General features: G+C 42.9%; 2 protein-coding genes across 8 annotated transcripts in view; one reads left to right on the top strand and one right to left on the bottom strand.

Annotated features, from left to right (window-relative positions):
• Positions 1–20180, bottom strand: part of ANKRD45 (ankyrin repeat domain 45) — a 28577-nt gene that overhangs the window by 7638 nt on the left and 759 nt on the right. For 2 of the 7 annotated variants that reach the window (XM_083744003.1, XM_083744004.1), the window contains exons 2-5: positions 17164–17482; positions 16329–16496; positions 2889–2983; positions 2231–2369 (exon numbers count right to left, since the gene is read on the bottom strand). In XM_083744003.1, coding sequence (XP_083600129.1) covers positions 2231–2369; positions 2889–2983; positions 16329–16496; positions 17164–17482 — 721 coding nt within the window. Of the gene's footprint in view, positions 1–2230; positions 2370–2888; positions 2984–16328; positions 16497–17163; positions 17483–18406; positions 18432–18772; positions 18915–19373; positions 19720–20090; positions 20138–20180 lie in introns of those variants that run through there. The other 5 variants (XM_083744009.1, XM_083744007.1, XM_083744008.1 and 2 more) reach the window with 5 other exon arrangements.
• Positions 9412–11309, top strand: LOC310846852 (uncharacterized protein). The gene is made up of 2 exons (XM_083744032.1): positions 9412–9930; positions 10928–11309. The coding sequence occupies exons 1-2, from the start codon at positions 9595–9597 to the stop codon at positions 11192–11194; spliced, it is 603 nt and encodes a 200-aa protein (XP_083600158.1). The 5' UTR covers positions 9412–9594; the 3' UTR covers positions 11195–11309.

Here is a 20180-nt window from a genome sequence, read left to right as displayed (position 1 = left end):
CAACCCCTTGCCCCTTTTTGAATGCCCTCCTTTGTGGAGTGTTCCCTCAGCCTCCTCTCCTTGGGAGTCCTCCAGGCAGCTGCTGCCCCTGCCCTAGTCTCTGAGCCGCCCTCCCCACCCCAAAGAGAGTTGTCTCCTCACACTGCCCCACAGGGGCCTGGGAAGAGGATGCCCCCAGCCTTAGCGGCCCAATGGAGACGAGCCAAAGGTGAATCCAAGGCCAGCACCTTACTCAGCTTGGGTGGCAGCAGCAGCGGGCACCACCAGTCCTGCATGGCAGAAAGGCTCCCCTTTGGCACTGAGCTCTCGGCTGCCAGGCAGGAAATGCACACAGCAAGCACAATAAAGGCCATCATGGTGCCTGCCTACCTGCCTACCCTACCTCTCGCTTGTCTGCCCATTTCCAACAGGAAAGGCTGGTGGGCTGACTGGCTGGCCGTCCTCCCTCACCCATTTGCTTCCTTACTCAGCTCCTGGCAACCAGCACCCCCTGGCCAAGCCCCAGAGGCACCATTCACCTGGGGAGCTTGTAGCCAGGGCTGCTGCCACAAACAGCCACACAAGCCTTTGGAAGGTAGAGGTGAGAGGGTCTCGAGGGATGGAAAGAAAGAGGAAGAGAGGCCAGTGTTGTCCACAACACGCCTGACCATCATTCAAGGCACTCCAGGGTGCCACAACACCCTGGTAGAAAACCATTGGAAAACAACATCTTAAATTTTGCAGCAAATTTAGGGTACAAGTTGCATTGCAACAATTTTGGAGCTAGCAGCATCACCAAGACCACTTTCCATACCTGTTTTGGTACTGTAAATTTAATGAACCCCTGGGGGTTCAAGTGCCATATTTAGTATTAGCGGTGCCTGTATTTCCTATTAGGGCCTAAATGGCTGTGATATGATGCATCTATTATAAGATTTCCTGATCTTTGATCAGAGCAGCACTGCTGGAAGAGTGTTGTTTAAACTTTTCCCCTTCTTCAGTTTCCCTTGGTTCGCGCTATGGCTTTTTGGAAAAAAATGAATTGTTAGAGCACCTGCATTTTGTAAACTTCATCTTGAATGCATTATTTGGTCTTGCTTTTAGTCACTCTGACTTTTCTACTCTATGCTGCTGTTACCAGCAAAGAGTGCTTTCAACTCCTAAGAGCATCTACTGCTTAAATATTGCAAACAGCAATGGAATGTAATATAGTAGTCAAACAACCTGCTGCAGAAAGGGAAAGGCTTATATCATGCCTACCTCTGCTTTAAACACTTCAGCTATTGGATTTTTAAAAGTGCACTGGAGCGTTTAATGACTTTTTATAATTTGAAAAGGGCTGCATAAGAAGATTAGTTGTATGAGCAGGAACAATGTGCTCCTGGGGCAGAGCCGTTTAAGTATTCCCTAGCTCAGGCCTTTGCTGGTTCTCATCAGAAAAAGTTGAATGTGGAAGAGGAGAAGAGAACCAACAAAGCTTTATGAGACTAGGAAGTATTTTGTAGAAAGGCATTAATTCTAATAAAGTGATCCTACAGGCTTGCTAAGAAGAAAAGTTGCAGACACATTCCAAAAGGCAGGGCTCACATTCCTCAGCTGCATAAGCATAATAAAATTGAAGAAGAAGAAGAAGAAGAAGAAGAAGAAGAAGAAGAAGAAGAAGAAGCAGCCGCCAAGACTGGGCTCAGGGCGGCTGACACCAGGTATAAAAAGAATTGATTGAAATACAACTTTAAAATCAGATTAAAATACAACATTAAAACATCAAATGCAGCCTCATTTCAGTAGGAACTCAAATCAGAAACTTTTGGGGGGGATGAAAACATCAAGTCATCACAAAGACCAGACTTGTCCTACATGTGCCAGAAAAAAGCCAGGGAAGTCCCCAAATAGGAGTTCCATCACAGAAAAAGGAAAGAGGGGGAAGGGATCAAGTTGATTCCAAGCCAAAGGCCAGGTGGAACAACTCTGTCTTACAGGCCCTGCAGAAAGAAATCAGATCCTGCAGGGCCCTGGTCTCATGAGACAGAGCGTTCCACCAGATACCTTGCAGATAGCCAGAACTCCCATTTGTATTGCAGTTTTCACTAATGGGGAGACACAACCTAATTCCACATCCTGTGGAATGTGCAGGGTTTCCAAGGCAGACACTCAGTAGTACATCGGCACATCTTTCTCCATAAGAAAGATTCTCCGAAATAAAAATACAAAGAAAAATATTTCCATTTAGTAGGGGGGCTCTGGTACTCACGGGGCGTAGCCAACTTTGTGAAGATGGGAAGCATAATGTCCTCCAGCAACTGTTTCTGCTCCACAAAATCTTGCATAGTAGCCTCTTTTGTGTTTTCAAGCCAATCTGACTTGGCTTGACAGGCCTTCAGAGAAATATTCTGCACAGAGGGGGGAAAGTGAGCGTGTCATATGGGAAACTAGAAAAACCAACCACTTGTAGCTAATCAGGCACTGGCATCTGCTGTACAGTGGTACCTCAGGTTAAGAACTTAATTCATTCCGGAGGTCCGTTCTTAACCTGAAACTGTTCTTAACCTGAGACACCACTTTAGACAATGGGGCCTCCTGCTGCCGCCACAGCACAATTTCTGTTCTCATCCTGAAACAAAGTTCTTAACCCGAGGTACTATTTCTGGGTTAGCGGAGTCTGTAACCTGAAGCATCTGTAACCCGAGGTACCACTGTACATGTTGCTTGCCTCTGCTTTACTTGCAAAGTTGTAAGTAAGGAAATATTACAAAAACACTCTAGGTCTCCAATGCTCTCTCCAACAATGAAAACCAAAACCTGGGTATCACTGCTACTGGAACATCTCAAAACATGGTGGGCAGCGCACAAAAACGCATATTTATGATCCATAATTGTCGCATTTAAATATTGTGCATTCTCCACTATACCTTATCTTCTTTATTAAGCCTTCCCTGAACTTTCTCAGGATCAGTGATTGTTGTCTGGATTTGGAGGATCAAGTTCCGTAAATTCTGCTTGGCTTCTAAAAAAAGAGAGAGAGAGACAGAGAGATTAAAAGCCCTAGGTAAGTGTTTGTATTTCTGTACTAAATTTATAGTCAAAGGTAACAATGGCCATTAACTAAGAACCAGTCAGCATCTAAATCCAGACATTTTTATAAGGTACCTATAGGTTATCAATTGCCAGTCTCTTACCATAGTGCTCATATAATGTGAGACGCTGAGGTTTTCTACAATCAAGCAGTATATAAATATGAATGAATGAATGAACAAATGAATGAATAAATAATAAACATTACATAGTGTTAAAGTTTAGCACATTCCCTTTAGTAACAGAAAATTTGAGGACACAACAGCATTCAAGATAAACGTATATTTGTTTCATGGTTTTCATGCCAAAAAACAGTCCCTTTTTATAATCCCCCAACTGCCAGTGTCAAAAGTATAACCTGGCTATTTTGGCAGTTGATCATGATGCACGACAGGACAGCTATTCTTCCTTTCTCCTACGGACTTCCCTCTGAGTTGGGGTGGGTGACCTTTTCCACTGGGAGGGCCACATGCCCTCAGAGACAACCTTCTGTGAGCTGCATACCAATGAGACATGGCCAGAAGCAAAACTGGGGTGAAGCAACATATGTGACTTTTGCCTTTATAAAACAGGCTACATTCAAGTCTTTTCAAATCTAGAGGTTTCCACATACTTATCTCTCCATCCAGGCAGGTAAGATGCATTATCACAGTTCAACGCACTCAAGGGGCAAGTGGTGGATTAGGGCTATTGGTGGAAGTGATAATGCCGTTTACCTGCCTAGAGTAGGGCTGTTGGCAAGGGAGGGGTGTGGTCTGGAGAGCATTCTGAGAGCCAGAAAGACAGACCTGGAGGACGGCATTAGGCCTGTGGCCCCAAGGTTCCCCACCCCAAGTAGGTCTTCAGTTCAATCTGAAATGGGAACTGAATTCCCTTTGGTGAGTTGTGATGTTATTGTATCTCTCCTATACAGTGGTACCTCGGGTTACATACGCTTCAGGTTACATACGCTTCAGGTTACAGACTCCGCTAACCCAGAAATATTACCTCGGGTTAAGAACTTTGCTTCAGGATCAGAACAGAAATCGTGCAGCAGCAGCGGCAGAAGGCCCCATTAGCTAAAGTGGTCTTCAGGTTAAGAACAGTTTCAGGTTAAGAACGAACCTCTGGAACGAATTAAGTTCTTAACCCGAGGTACCACTGTATAAATACATACTTTGTAACCTCTGGCTTCCTATGGAAATGAATGGGCAAGACAAGATACACCAAAGAGAAACTAGGCAAAGGAGGCCTTAGATTAGGAGTCCTGGACACCCTTCAACTCTCTTCCTTTAAGTACCCCCAGGATGTACAGAGCACTGAAACACACACAGTTACAGCGTGGCCACTTTCAGATGATCATAATTAGCTCAATAAGCCATGATGTGAATGAGTCTTTGCCCCCGCATGCAAGTCCCCCAGTATGCTTCACTCCACTGTCCATGTGCTCCAGTGAAGAAACTAGGAAGTCCTCTGTTAATGATAATTTCCTCTTATGTCTGAACTGGGAACCTTTGGTTAATTGCTTTGGACCAAACCAAGATATGAAGCCATGCTTTGAATTCAGCTTCATATTCCAACTTCCTCAGAAGCCATTAACTCTCACTTGTGATGAGCAAAGTACTGTTGCAACATGGGGGGCACAAGGGGGTCATTTGTGTCTTGGTTTACAGCTGAATTCAGCCAGGATTCACCGTGCAGTCTTAGTTTATATTTGCATAATCTTGAATTTTTAAAGACATTGATAAGAGTAGAATTTAAATAAAGTCAATTTTCTGTAATATTGATTACTAAAACAATGTCATTTTGCTTCAAAACCCAGTAGACTAATTATTTAACACTTAACAAAACTGAGATAAATCTATAACCGTGCAGAAAAAATGAACAACTTTTAATAAATTTTCATTCTAGGCCATGCTTTTTTTGTTATCTATGAGATGCCTTTTCTAATACTATTTTTAAATGCTTCTATGTTATTGCATTGACTTATTATTATTATTATTATTATTATTATTATTATTATTATTATTTATTATTTGTACCCCGCCCATCTGGCTGGGTTTCCCCAGCCACTGGGGGTGGCTTCCATATTATTATTACACCAATATGTTGTGTAACAAAAATCAGCTTGTACAACGGGACTTCTAGTTTCTCTTCTTCCCCCTACAGCCCCTCAAATGCCCCTATAATTTGCTCTAGAGCAGTGATGGCGAACCTTTTAGAGACTGAGGTGCCCAAACTGCAACCCAAAACCCACTTATTTATCGCAAAGTGCCAACTCGGCAATTTAACCTGAATACTGAGGTTTTAGTTTAGAAAAAACAACTCATACATTAACATCTTTTGTCTTAAATGAAAAACACAACAACAGAGCTTTCAATGATACAAACAACTTTTTTTTTTGAAAGGTAAAAGTTTGCATTTTGCATGCTTTTAGACAATTAATGTGATTTTTGCTGTTGTACGCATGCTGATAATTTGTCTAACTTTGCTGAACTCAAGGCAGCTTACTCCCGAGTAGGAACAACAGAGTGGCGGGAGGCCCTGGTGCATCAAAAGTCAACACCTGCTCAGCCGCTTGCCAGGGTTACCACAGCTCTAAATGCACCCGAGAGCAGAGCAGGAAGGCGGGTCGGGCGCAATCGAGCTTGATGGTGGGGAGGTGGAGCCAGCTCAGAGGCGGCCGTCAGGTTTGGTTGCGATGGCAGATGGGCTTGATCAGTGACTTGAGTAGCGGTGGTGCAGGCTTTGGACGGAGTGGCAGTTTCCTGGCACAAGCCCCCCCCCCCCCCGCGCAGCCCCGAGGGTGAAAATGGTGCCCTAGCAGCGCTGGGACCATGCTGGAAGTGGCCAGAAGTCTCCTGCAATGCTGGAGTACCAGTTTCACCTCCTAGAAATGGCCCTGCTTGGGGGGAAGACACGCGTGCCGACAGAGAGGGCTCTGAGTGCCTCCTCTGGCACGCGTGCCATAGGTTCACCACCACTGCTCTAGAGTGTTCCCCAGCCCTGTGGAACAGATTTCCAGGGTGTGCAGAGATTGCCAAGGTGAAGGGAGGAAAGGAAGGAGAAGCTGCCTTGAACAGGCAGGTGCCCACTCTTGCTATGTTGGATCTCATTCAGGAGCAATAAGACTCATCCAAATGACTATGTAGTATCCCTTCACCTTGCAATTGCATACATCCTCCAGAATTCATAAGTCAACTGTATTATGTAAAGGTACAACAGTAAAGGACCTCTGGACGGTTAAGTCCAGTCAAAGGTAACTATGGGGTGTGGCGCTCATCTTGCTTTTCAGGCCGAGGGAGCTGCTGTTTGTCCACAGACACCTTTCTGGGTCATGTGGTGCAACAGAACACCATGACGAGTGCCAGAGTGCATGGAAACGCCATTTCCCTTCCTGCCACAGCAATACCTATTTATCTACTTTCGAACTTCTAGGTTGACAGAAGCTGGGACAGAGCAATGGGAGCTCACCCCATCGAACACATTCAAACTGCCGACCTTAAAAGATTATTTGATACAACCATTGATGGAGATCAGCAACGAAATTATGGAGGGAAAGAAGGCGCCAGAATCGTGGAAGGAAGCTTTCATCACATTGATACCAAAATCGGAAATTGAGAAGACACAACTCAAGAACTACCGTCCCATCTCCCTTTTAAATGTGGATTATAAAATATTCGCAGATATTTTGGCAAGCAGACTTAAAAGAGTCTTAAATGAAGTAATTCATAAAGATCAGGCAGGCTTTCTCCCAGGTAGACATATGTTTGCTAACACAAGGAACATTATTGACATTTTGGAACTTTTGCAGACAAACATAAATACAAAAGCAGTGTTAATTTTTATAGATGCGGAGAAGGCCTTTGATAATATTTCTTGGAAATTTATGAAGGGAAATTTAAAAGAAATGGGAGTGGGACGGGGTTTTGAGAATGGGATTGATGCAATATACTCACAACAGAAGGCAAAATTGATAGTTAACAATGTGGTTACAGAAGAGTTTAAAAATGAAAAAGGTACACGACAAGGCTGCCCGATTTCCCCTCGGTTATTTATTTCGGTTCTGGAGGTGCTCTTGAATAGGATTAGAGGGGACCGGTTGGTGCAAGGGATTCAGGTCGGAGCGAAACAATATAAACTTAAAGCTTTTGCAGATGACCTAGTCTTGACTTTGCAGGAGCCAGAATCTAGTACAAAAAGAGTATTACAACTGATTCAAGACTTTGGTCGGGTGGCGGGATTCAAACTAAATAAACAGAAAACCAAGGTGTTGGGGAAAAACTTGACAGATACAGAGTCAGAACGGTTTCAGAGAGAAACAGAACTAACTGTGGTTAAAAAAGTAAAGTACCTAGGGGTAAACATAACAGCAAAAAATCTGAGTCTATTTAAGGATAATTATGGAAAATGTTGGTCTGAAATCAAGAGAGACTTGGACAGTTGGTCAAAATTGAAGCGTTCTTTGTTAGGCCAAATTGCTGCTATTAAGATGAATGTATTGCCAAAGATGTTATTTTTTTGTTTCAAACATTGCAAATTGTGGACAAGACGGAGTGTTTCCGGAAGTGGCAGAGAGATATTTCTAAATTTGTCTGGCAGGGCAAAAAGCCCAGAATTAAGTTTAAGATATTAACCGATGCGAAAGAAAGAGGGGGCTTCGCCCGGCCAGACTTAAAACTGTACTATGAAGCCGCAGCTTTCTGCTGGCTAAAAGACTGGCTACTTCTTGAAGACACTGATGTGTTGGATTTGGAAGGCTTTAACAATGCTTTTGGCTGGCATGCATATTTATGGTATGACAAAGTTAAGATCGATAAGGCCTTTAAGAACCATATTGTCAGGAAAGCAGTATTTACTGTCTGGACAAAATACAAAGACTTATTGGAAAACAAAACTCCGAGGTGGCTGTCCCCTCTGGAAGCCAAGGCCCGAAAAAGACCCAATATGGAGGCCAAATGGCCAAAATATTGGGAAATATTAGAAAAAGACGGTGAAAATTGGAAATTGCAGAGTTTGGAGAAAATGGAGGGTAAAGTGCGAGACTGGTTACATTACGCCCAGATTAAAGAAGTTTTTAAAAATGACAAAAAACTAGGGTTCCAGGTGGAGAAATCGAAGTTGGAGACAGAACTGTTAGAACCAAAGACTAAGGTACTATCAAGAATGTATAACTTGCTGTTAAAGTGGAACACACAGGACGAAATGGTTAAATCTGCTATCATAAAGTGGGCACAGGATATTGGGCACAACATTATGTTTGAGGACTGGGAAAGGTTGTGGACCACTGGGCTGAACTTCACTGCATGTAATGCTTTGAAGGAAAATGTAATGAAAATGATATACAGATGGTACATGACCCCAGTTAAACTTGCCAAAATACACCATTCGTCTGATAATAAATGTTGGAAATGTAAAGAAAATGAAGGAACATTCTTTCACCTCTGGTGGACTTGCCCTAAAGTGAAGGCCTTCTGGGAAATGATATATAATGAGTTTAAAAAGGTATTTAAGTATACCTTCACTAAGAAACCAGAGGCCTTCCTCCTGGGTATTGTCGGCCAGAGGGTGTTAAAGAAGGACCGAACATTTTTTATGTATGCAACAACAGCAGCAAGGATACTCATTGCCAAGAATTGGAAGACTCAAGATCTACCCACACTGGAAGAATGGCAGATGCAGCTGATAGACTATATGCAACTGGCAGAGATGACCGGCAGAATCCGAGACCTGGGAGAAGAAAGGATGGATGAAGATTGGAAGAAATTTAAAACTTATTTACAAAAATATTGTAATTTGATTGAATGTTAAGAAGGATGCTTGATCATAAATAATTGGCCACCACTAAACTAGATTGAAATTAGATGATAAGTGAGATTAAGGAAAAGACAAACCCTTTGGGAGAACTATCAGATTATATTTAAACGAGTGGATATAAGATTGTAAACAAGATGATAATTTGCTTGAAAAAACTTTTTAACAATGTAAGTGGGAGCAGGAGACGTGAGGAAGTCCAAACAAGTTATGAAATTTTGTGTATGATATAAGCAATGTTGTTTGTTATTTATGCTTTTCTCTTATAAAAATCTTAATAAATATTTAAAAAACAAACAAACAAACTGCCGACCTTCCAATCAGCAAGCCCAAGAGGCTCAGTGGTATAGACCACAGCCCCACCCATGTCCCCCTGAATTATCTGACAAATATAAAGTAAGCTTTTGAAAATTCCCAATTTTATAAACTCTCCATACTTTGCACTGAGAAAAGTGCTACTGAGAAAAATCTTGCAATCATAATGACATCATAGAAGCTTTCATATGTAAAGATCAGGATCCCCCTTTATGACATCACAGAACCCTTCCCCAGCTGATGGGTTGATTATATTGCCTGCATTCAAATCTCTCCAGTGCTCAGGCTGAGAGCTTGGTCATGATGGAAAGATTTATTTGATTTATTTAAATCTTTTTTTAGACAATGAATATGAACTGAAACAGTTATTTGCTAAGATTCCTACACAAGGAACATCAATTAGCAGAAGACATTTCTTGCTGAAAATTTCACAGAATGTTTTCTCAAGGTCCTTGTCAGGTTTCTCTCCTTTGGACAGTCTTATTGTTTCAAGATGTTATTGGCTTTTGTGAACGACCAGCTTGGTCGAGAGTAGCTTGGGAAATGACTCCACAGGATCTGGAACTACTGGCGGCTAAACAGCAATCTAACTGTTTTCGTGATTCGATGTGTCAAGTATGCCATTGTTTTACTGGCTTAGGACTATCCAAAGAGTCTCTAGAAGTTGTGTATGCTGGTTGTAAAGTAGCATTCCTCATAGTGAGTGGTTTAGTTGTGCACTACCTGTTCATCAAACTGAAACTGAAATTGACACTGGCGAAACCCACAATGGTAAGATATTCTCAACTAGCACATTGTCTGGCTCCCTACCTTTAATTTCTGACCTTTAACTCAGATTCCAATTGAATAGAAAAATATATGTAAAAAAACAAACCATGAGTCTTAATGCTGATCCCAGTCAGAAGTACTTTCCAAGTAACACGTGTCGGGACAAGGTAAGCACAGCCACACTACAAATGTACTGGTTTTATTTAACATTAATTTCCTCCACAGCATCCTGGGAGTTATAGTTTGAGCTGACAAATCTGTTAGAGATCCTTAGCACTCTCAGAACTGTGATTTCGCTAATTCTTTGCAAGGACAAAACCATGTATAGTCTGGTGTGTAGATATGCCCAATGTGTACTTTGTACACAAAAATTTTGAACAACTGAACCACCTGGGACTCTAACTACAGTGAACAGGCTAAATATGTGCCTAATTTATACTTTTACCTACTTATACCTACCTATATGGTAAAGAATCAAGTGATCTCGCTATCTAATAAGCTCAGCTTTCACAGAACAGCAGATAGAAGACCAATGAGCATACAGTGGTACCTCGGGTTACATATGCTTCAGGTTACATACGTTTCAGGTTACAGACTTTGCTAACCCAGAAATATTACTTCAGGTTAAGAACTTTGCTTCAGGATAAGAACAGAAATCATGCTCCGGCGGTGTGGCGGCAGCGGGAGGCCCCATTAGCTAAAGTGGTGCTTCAGGTTAAGAACAGTTTCAGGTTAAGAACGGACCTCCGGAACGAATTAAGTATGTAACCAGATGTACCACTGTACTTCCATTAAGCCAAAGGGAAGGAGTAGGAGATTTTTTTATGCCACAGGGTCGAATCCAGGACAGCAATCTAAGACCAGGAGTACAGGGATTTCAGACATCAAATTCCTCTTAAAAGGCATAATAGCAGGGTCAGTGAAAGAGATGGCAACACTATTTAACTTGTAAATTGCTTTCGATGCAAAGTATTACTCCCTGTTTTTTCATTTTTCTCAGCCCTGTAGGACAATTGTCCAAGCACCGGCATTTCCAGTTGCTGCCAAAGTGAATGATGAATACACCCACAACATGGACAAAATGCTCTACAGGCTGGTGGCCAATACCTCCAAGATGATGAAATACATGAAGCATGTTGCTCACCGTTACAAGAAAGAAGTCAAATATCGCAAATTAAGCAAAAAGAGCAAAGCAGATGAATTTGATGAAGACGAACAGTTCTTCCCAATTTGTCCCCACAACCACAGCTCCAGTGGAGACACATAATGCATGAAACCTAAAACCCAGGTTCTTCCCTGCTATGTTCAGTTCTTCCTTTCATAATCTTTCCAATCATACTCTTAAGTCAACAGGGTAGCACAATAAATGGCAAAAATCTCAACATGCTTGATCATCCTTTTTGAGAAGAATTTAATGAAGAATCTTGTGGATGACTGAGGTGAAAGAGGCCCAAATGAAAGGCTATTAAACATTTATTTTAAAAAAAATCTAGCCAAAAATTAAAGCCTGTATCTGATATGCTGTGATTCTTCCATATGACCCGGCTGTATTAAGCTACTTCAATTTTGCACAGTTAGGATAAACAATGCTACATTTGTCTGTCAGAAGATTCCTTTTTCACTGGTAACAAAAATACTATGTTAGCAATTAAATACCAGCCCACCTCAATATATTTCATAGCTAGCCTTACCACTAAGGTAGCATTTCTATGGCAGCAGCAAACACAAAGGATTTCCCTTCCATTGCTATCCTGATATAGCCTCTGCTCAGGAACGATAGGCAAAAAGGGTCATAAAGCATGAAACCTAAAAAGCAGGCAAACAGGCAGGTGACTCCAAGGAAAGTAGAGGGTGGACAAGAGATGCAATGGCAGAGGCTCAAGTTTATGTGAGCTTGAACTCACCTGCCAGAACAGTGTAAGACATCAGGGCATGAAAAAATCCCTCCACAGTTTCTCCCAGCAAAACCTGGTCTGATATATTTGGTTTCCACTCAACGTCCCTCCCTTTCCTTGGAACAGCTGTGCCTGCCACCCATTGAATGGTCAGTCAGCAATAACACTTTGTGCAGCCCTTGTTGAGGAACATCTCTTCCCTTTAGTCACTGAGGCAGCCATGCACACTCCCTACAGAAATGACATCGAAGAGTACTCATCGTTGCAGTGTGTATATGCCATCCCAATCCACACAAACTCTTCCTGGGAAGCCAACGCAATGCAGAACACAAACCAAACCAAATCAAATACAGTAAGTGCAATCAAATGTATCCCACAAACACCATGTAGAACATCATCCTGGCCCAGCTAAGAACTAAGCATGGAATCCTCACCAGTGAATGTGCCTTGCTGTGTTCCCCTCACTGTTAAATGTGTGGACCACAGCTGGTTTTCAACTCAATTTAACTATTAGTCTTCAGGCAGGCAAGATACATACTGTAGTATAATTAACAAGATGGCTTCATGGCCTCATCACAATGGAGCAAGTTCTTGATCTTCTTGACCTTTCTCCCATTCTCAGAGGCATACCTAGGCTCCCTTGTGCCCTTTGCAAGGAGCTGTATCGGTGCCTGCAAAGCTGGGAGAAACTGTGGAAGCCAACAACCAAATTGACTATGGGGTGAGCGAGACGGAGCTCCTGGCCTAGGAAGTGTTGTCTCACTGAATTGTAGATGCTACAATAATGACAGGCAGCAGAAGGCAAGAGGTGGAAGGGCACCAAATACTGGCATTGCAAAGGGCACTGCTTTAAGCCACTGCACACGCGGGGGGGGGGGGAGAGCACACTTCTGGTTGGAGGGGGAGAGGATCCATTTTCCCAGGTGTTGCAAGCAGTGCCAGAGAGCCCTGTCACACACCAAGGGGCTTCTGGCAGTTCCCTCACAGTGAGAAGTGAACCAGCCGGAGGAGCTTCTCAGTAGTGGTGCCTGCCCTGTGGAACGTCCTCCCATCAGATGTCAAGGAGATGAGTAACACTATAACCTTTAGAAAACACCTAAAGGCAGCCCTGTACAGGGAAGCTTTTTAAGGTTTAATGTTTTGTTATGTTTTTATATACATTGGAAGCAGAATGGCTGGGGCACAAATAAAAAAGTATTATTATTGGTCTTTCCATCTCTACTAGGGGCAAAGAGCAGCCTGGCTTTCCCACCTCCCTCACGGCTCCATCGCTCTCTCACTTCAGCGGGGCAAGTTCCTCAGATTTCCTTCTTTCGCCTCTTCCTCCTCCCCTCATGCCGGTGCTACTGTAATGTGTTGGGGGCCACTATTACTGCAAGGACGGCCATGCTGAAGACAAATGCCTGCTCCTCCTGCTGCCTGAGGCAGGGAGCTGGTGAGAGCGATGATCCGTAGGGAAGCCTTGGCTACGGCTCCAGCCACTGGCCAAGTTGAGCACAGCTAAAGCTGGAAGGAGAAAAGGTGGATTCACAGGCCCTTTCTGCCTGTGTGAACACTCACCTGTGGCACGATTTTCACTCCCCACTGGGATTGCAGCCTTGGTGGGTGCCACTTCACCAATGTCTAGGTATGCCCATTCTACAATGGATAGCCACCGTTGGACTAGACAGGCCTTTGGTCTGAATTACGTTCCTTTTTAAACTATACACTGGCCTGTATAGTACTCTGAATGTCCAGCCAGGAGAACATGATCCTGGGGTTTGTACAAACATTCAGGCACCCACCCCGCTGTCTGATTCCAAATAAAGAAAGTTTTTCTTAAGGAACTAGGTTGGTATTACAGATAGTTTTAAGCAAAGTAAATTGTTTTAGCATTCGAGTGAAACATTGGCAGGAACTGAGTAGGAGGAAGGGTAGGGGGGGTATTTGTTTTGCATTAAAATGTAAAATCTATATTTAAAATCAAGAATATTTTTTAAAAGTGTTATGTGACTGTTCACATTTTAAAATACACATACAGTCATACCTTGGTTCTCGAACAGAATGTGTTCCAGGAGTCCGTTCGACTCCCGGAACCATTCGAAAACCATAATAAATATTGATGTTTATCTTTCCTCACCCTTGTTTCTTCTTCTTCTCCTTCTCCTTCATTCATTAATTAAATTTGTATACTGCCCTATACCTGTAGGTCTCATGCAAATCTTCCCTGGTGGGGTAGGAGGTGCCATTTTGGATCCAAGACATTTTGGCATCTGAGGTGGACCCATAAAGTGCAGCTCAGGTGGCTAGTTTTCAGACACATATCAGAGCTAGCCATCTGACCTGCACTATGCAAGTATACTCATAGACATTACAGGGAAGGGAAAGAGGTGGAGCAAGAAATTAAATGCATTGAAAAACCTCAGACTGTTGCACTACTAATAGGCACGCCACTCGTGTCCAATGGTGTGCAGTCATTGGACTAGGGAGACTAGGCTAATCCCCTAAATGTTTCCCTAGTGCCTGGGAAGCTTCTGCCTGGCTTAAGAAGAGAGGCGCAATGCTCCTACGGGTCCAAGAGCCCTCCTGCCACCTTCCCAAAGTCTGCCTAGCTTTAGGAAGGAGGCAGCAGAGCTCCAGCATCCTGTCAGAGGCCTGGTGCCTCCTTCCCAAGCCCAGGAAGCTTCTGCCCAGCTTAGGGAAGGAGGCAAGATGCTCACGGGCATGACACCAGCCCCCTCCCTCCAACTGCCCTTGCAAGCTGGTGCCTCTGGCCCTAGCTCTTCCCCTACGAAAAATTTCATCGCAGGCCACTGCTAGTGTCCATTACAGCACTGCTGCAGGACACTTCCCCCTCTGCAACCAGCCATGGTGGGAGCCAATGGAAGGATGGCAACAGCAAGACATTGCCACCCAAGTGCCTCCGAAACAATACAAATGCCACAGTACTCTCAGAAAGACACAGAAACACCTCAGGCACCTACACTTTTAATCAACAAAGGCTGTCCAGGCTGCCAACATTTTGGCATAGGACTGTGTCTTGGAAATGGGTGCTTGTTACAACAACATCAGATATATGGTGTAATGTGCTTAAATGCTGCTGCACCATAAAACCTCTCCCATGCATACCAGCACCAGACTAGCTATGCCCTGATAAAGACCATGGAGCTTTTTATACACAGCTTTCTTGCTCTTAGGATAACTAGCTTCCTAGAGAAAAAATCAGTTTAGTGTCTCATCTTCTGACTTTTCTTTTTCTATGAAAATCAGCAATTAAAGTGTTTCACAGCATACAGTTAAGCATTATCACGTACTAATATCTGCAGATGAAGTTGCTATTAAAGGCATAGGAACAGAGGTCAGTTAAAAAGTTGGACACAGTAACTTGCACTGTGTTGTCACTCTGTTTCAGAAGCGCCTGCTGATCATGGTACATTCAAGGCTGGTCACGAGGCCATGATAATCCCTCAGTTCAAGTGCATTTGACTTGCATGATTTCAACCACACAAGACTTGAAGGTGGGATGGTTGAAATTGTACAAGTCAAGGCAGAGAGCTTAAAAGCTCTTTTCATGCTGGGTCCAATTAGGGCTGCACAACACATAAAGAGCTTTTATGTTCTTCACCTTGCTTGCTGGGCAAGGCCTGTGCAGCATGCTGGCTCTGGAAGGTTCTGGGATACTCCTGCAAGATCTTGCGGGACAATTTGAGTTCCTGTAAGATCTTGCACAAGCAGCACTAGCCTTCTGAAGTTGCTTGCTGGGCAAGGCCTGAGGCAGTTTTAAGGTAGCGTGACTGGTTTGGTTGGACTGGTCACCGCAATGCAGGGGCCGCCATAACAATGCTGTCCCCCACTGGCAAGGTGCACTCAGCTGACTGGCTCTGGTGATACTGGGGATACTCTTTCTCTCCCCTTCACTCATTAGCTGCGGAGCAGTTTCAAGGATTTGATTATACACAATTTTTGCTTATATGTGCAATTTTTGGAACCAAACCCCTGTGTACGATGAGGGATTACTGTAAACCACTATGAGTATGTGTGCAAGAATGACACTGTTTTCTTTGGTTACAACTGGCTGATATTTGACAGCAAATTTTATTTGTTTTTTATGCTATTCTTCAAATAATAGGCGATGAGCCTGTAGTGAGAAGAAGCATAACAGAATGCATTGTTAGGACCTGCCTTTCTAGGCTCACTGTGAATTTTTGCAGAACTGATCTCACTGAAGGAAGATCACTAGCTGGCAGTTGGGCACCAAACCAGACAGGGTGGTAGTTGAAAAGAAGGCTTCCAGTACAAGACTGAGAGCACTGTTGTATGGATGGGGATCTAAGGCTTGGAGATCAGGATGCCACTCAATCTTGGTGACCGAGATGAGAGGCAAAGCTACGTTTCTGACCAAAATCCAGCACTGAATCAGTCCAAAAGATGCAGTTCAAATCATATTCATTTACACCTGTCTAGAATTATGGTCTTATCATGAGTAAGATCCACATCTCAAAGAAGCTTAGAAGTTACCACTCTTACCTGCCCAATCCAAGAATGCAACACATTCTGTCTGCTCATATCGGCAGGCGATATCTCTAGCCTTTTCACCCCGGGAGGTGGTTGCATAAATGTCAGCTTCCAGTTCTATAAGAGTTTTCAAAGTCTCTAGTTGGCCCCAGGCTGCAGCACAGTGGAGGAGTGTATAACCTGAGAGAGTGAGCCAAATTAGAATGTGTAGTTGTATATAGAATACTTGTTTATAACATTCTCTCTCTCTCTCTCTTCATTCACAAAACAACCAAACATATCCAGCCACTTGGAAGCCAATATTTTAACCAGGATGTACCTTTAGCACCTCAATCTTGAGATACAAACCATTTATTTATTATTATTTTTAAAAGCGGGTTATCAGCATTCATTTACAAACAGACAAGCAACCAGTGTCTACTTAAGGTTCTAGTACAAAAGGGATTTTGTGCTCAAGATACAATGTATGTTATACATCCTTTTTTTAATTGTAGTCTGTTCTAAGTGATCTCTACAAAAATGTTTCTCATTGTCCTGTCAATAGATTTCAAAAGAAAACCCAACTTTTGCCTGCTAAACAGATGGTGCAAATTTTGTAAATACTAAATATAGGTCCAATGTATTCCAGATGAAAACTGTTATGTTCTGATAATGCTTTATAGGGCATTTTAAGGAAAAACAGACTTGTTATGAACTGCTTGCATGGTGTTCTGCAGAGAGGAAGGATCGCCCTCAGACAACCAGGTAGAGAGGGCTTTTTTCCCAACTACAGAGAAACAAGTATGAGCGGGCAAACTAGTAAAGAAATTGTGCAGTACATTTTTTGCATAACTGGTCAGTTATGTACCTCGGGCCGTCTTATCCTTCAGATCGACCCCATATCTTGCCAGTGTCCGGATAATGTCGCTCTGCCCGGCCATACAGGTTGCATACAGCAGGCCTCTGCCCACAATATCCTTTTCCATTAAAAGCCGATTGGCTTTTTCATGATCAGGATCTTCCAGGTCCTCCAAAATCTGTTGTACTCCCTCTGTGTCACCAGTTAGACAAGCTCTCAGGAGAGGATTGAAAGTGGCTGGTTCCTCTTGAGGCCCCACGTTCTCATGCTCGCTTTTATTTGCCGAGTCCACTATCTCCTCGGTTGATTCCATTTTCCTGGAATAAGCCTGAAAAGGAACAAAATGGAACCTAATTTTTGTCTGCAGGAAATTCATACTATTTGGTCAAGGACAAATCAAAAGGTTGTTACGTCTCTAAGTATCCTTTCTTTTTGACTAGGGGATGTTGGAAGAAAGATAATAAGAAAGATAAAATTCACAACATGTACTGCGTTAAAGGAGAATATGATGAAAATGGTAAATAGATGGTATATTACACCAGTTAAGTTAGCAAAAATGTTTAAAACATGTAATAAGTGTTGGAAATGTAAAGAAAAAGAAGGATCATTTTACCATATGTGGTGGGAGTGTAAGAAAGTGAAGGGTTTCTGGGAAATTATATATAATGAGTTGAAGAAGATGTTGAAATATACATTTGTAAAGAAACCAGAAGCCTTTCTGTTAGGAATAACAGGAAGAGGGATACATAGAAGTGATCATAAACTTTTCCAATACGCAGTAACAGCAGCAAGAATCTTAATGGCCCAAAAATGGAAACTGGAGGAACTACCGACTCTCGAAGAATGGAGGACAAAACTCATAGACTATGCAGAACTGGATAAACTAACTGGGAAGATAAGATATCAACGAGACCACAAGTTCATCAAGGACTGGGGGAAATTTGCAGAATATCTGAAAAGTATATGTGACGAACAAATAACACTAGTGGGATTTAAAGAGGCTTTGTGAAGTGAGAGGAGTATTGTTAAACAGAAACAGGACAGTAAGGGTAATCTAAAAATGCAATATTAAATTTAGAAAATGTGTAAAAAGGGGAAAATATGGATGATTGGCAGAGAAGCTGAGGGAAGTCTAAAAAGTTGAAATTTGTGAAAATTGTTTGATATGGCAATATTTTTTTTAAAAAAAGATAATAAGAAAGAAATCCATCCTAACAGCTATCAGCTCACCCACCCAGGATCACATTTTTACTTTTCCTCATTCTAGTCACACATTTTCCATCAAGCTTTGTGGCTGAAAACTAATATGCTTCCCATCTTTCATGTCCACTACTAGGTTTTCCTGCGACTCCTACTTCTGAAAAAGACTCTCCTCCCTGAAAGAGAGGGGAGTGGTTGTGGGCGGGAGCCTGAACACCGCCCCTAGCAGGGGGCGTAGCCCCCTGCCTCCGGCTCACCTGGCTGGCGCTCACGCCCCCCCCCCCCCGGTGGCCGTCCAACCAGGTGCTGTGGGGGGGGGGGCGCGTGTCCAGCAGCCTTGATGCTGCAGCGTCAGCCTCTCCCCAGCCTCATTTCTCTTCGTCGTCCTGTGCTGTTTCACCAGAATTACTACACTCACAGTGTGAATCTGTGCGTGTTTATCCAGAAGAAAGTCCCACTGAGTTCAGTTAGTGCACATAGGATTACAAAGTTCCAACATAACTTTCTCAAAATGTGACCCAAGAATATTTGATTACACTACTGGCATAACAACATATGTTTGGAGAAGTCAGATAAAAAGGGAAGATATCAAAATATTAACTCCTGTTGTTCATAAACAATTGGGTGGAACTTATCCAATATGAACACCTAACGTTCTTTGTATTCCACAAAATCTGTAAAAAGTTTCAAAATATAATCCTTTTGCCAAAGTAATTTATCTCCTTTCTGGTTTGGTTCAAAGATACTGTTAGATGTCACCCCTACTCTCCCTGAGCTGTGCAAGATTCCAGCGGATGCATGTGCGCTATACCCAGGGCCTGTTTTTCCTTTTTGGGGTTTTCCCTAAGAAATGAAGTACATGTATTTGTCAGCCTCATTCAAGGTGTACCAAATCTATTTGGTTGTTGTTGTTTTTTTGGTATTTGTATCCCTCTTGTGCAGCCTTCTCCCAACCTTGGCACCTTCCAGAAGTTGGACCAAAACCCTGATCAGCCTCAGCCAGTGTGACCTGGAATCACCTGGAATGCTGGGATTTGGGGTACAAAGCACCTGAGAGCACCAAGCTGGAAAAGGCTACTCCTGTGTTCTGCTAAGATTGCCAAGTGCCAACCTCTCCATGAAGCCTTTGACATGTTCCCCACTGTGAGGAAGTCTAACTGAAATGAAGTCTTCTCCCATTTCATCCATGCCTTGTGCCCATATCTTGTCAATGAGTCCCTTTTGAGGCAGAGGCCTGTATCTTTCTTTGTTCTTTGTAAATGTGCCAATGGGCATGTGGCAGATGCTAAATAAATAAACAAAAATAAAATAAAATATAACCACCAAATAACTTTCTGGACACTCAGATTACCCTGCCTGCCTGATAGCAAAACTACAGGCTTTGTATTCAAGCAACTTATTATTATTATTATTATTTCATAAAATTTATACCCCGCTTGATTGTGAAAAACATAAAGAGATAAAACAATAATTTTGGGGGGAAATTCACAACCATACTTTTGAATATTTTAACTTTTGTATGTTTTAAGTAGATTAAAATCACCCCAACTTTCTAAGCATGTGGGTAGGCAGGCCTGAAGAAGAATGTTTTTAGCATTCTTTTACTCAGAATAGAGCCATTAACCATTAAGGACATAGGTCTACTCTGAGTAAAAGTTAGTTGACTAAAACCCCATGGTGTTTTTTACGCACTCTTCTCCCCCCCCCCAGCTCATCCCTCCCCCTCCTCGCCCCGCTTCTTCTGACCTTCGCCTCCGCGCTTCCTCCGCGCCGCAGCGCAGGAGCGGATGCCGTCGCCATGGCAACGGCGCGGGACTCCCCGAGGC

This window comes from Podarcis gaigeae, assembly GCF_964106915.1.
Source record: "Podarcis gaigeae genome assembly, chromosome: 6".
NCBI lineage: Eukaryota > Metazoa > Chordata > Lepidosauria > Squamata > Lacertidae > Podarcis > Podarcis gaigeae.
This window is presented reverse-complemented; position numbering and strand designations above follow the sequence as displayed.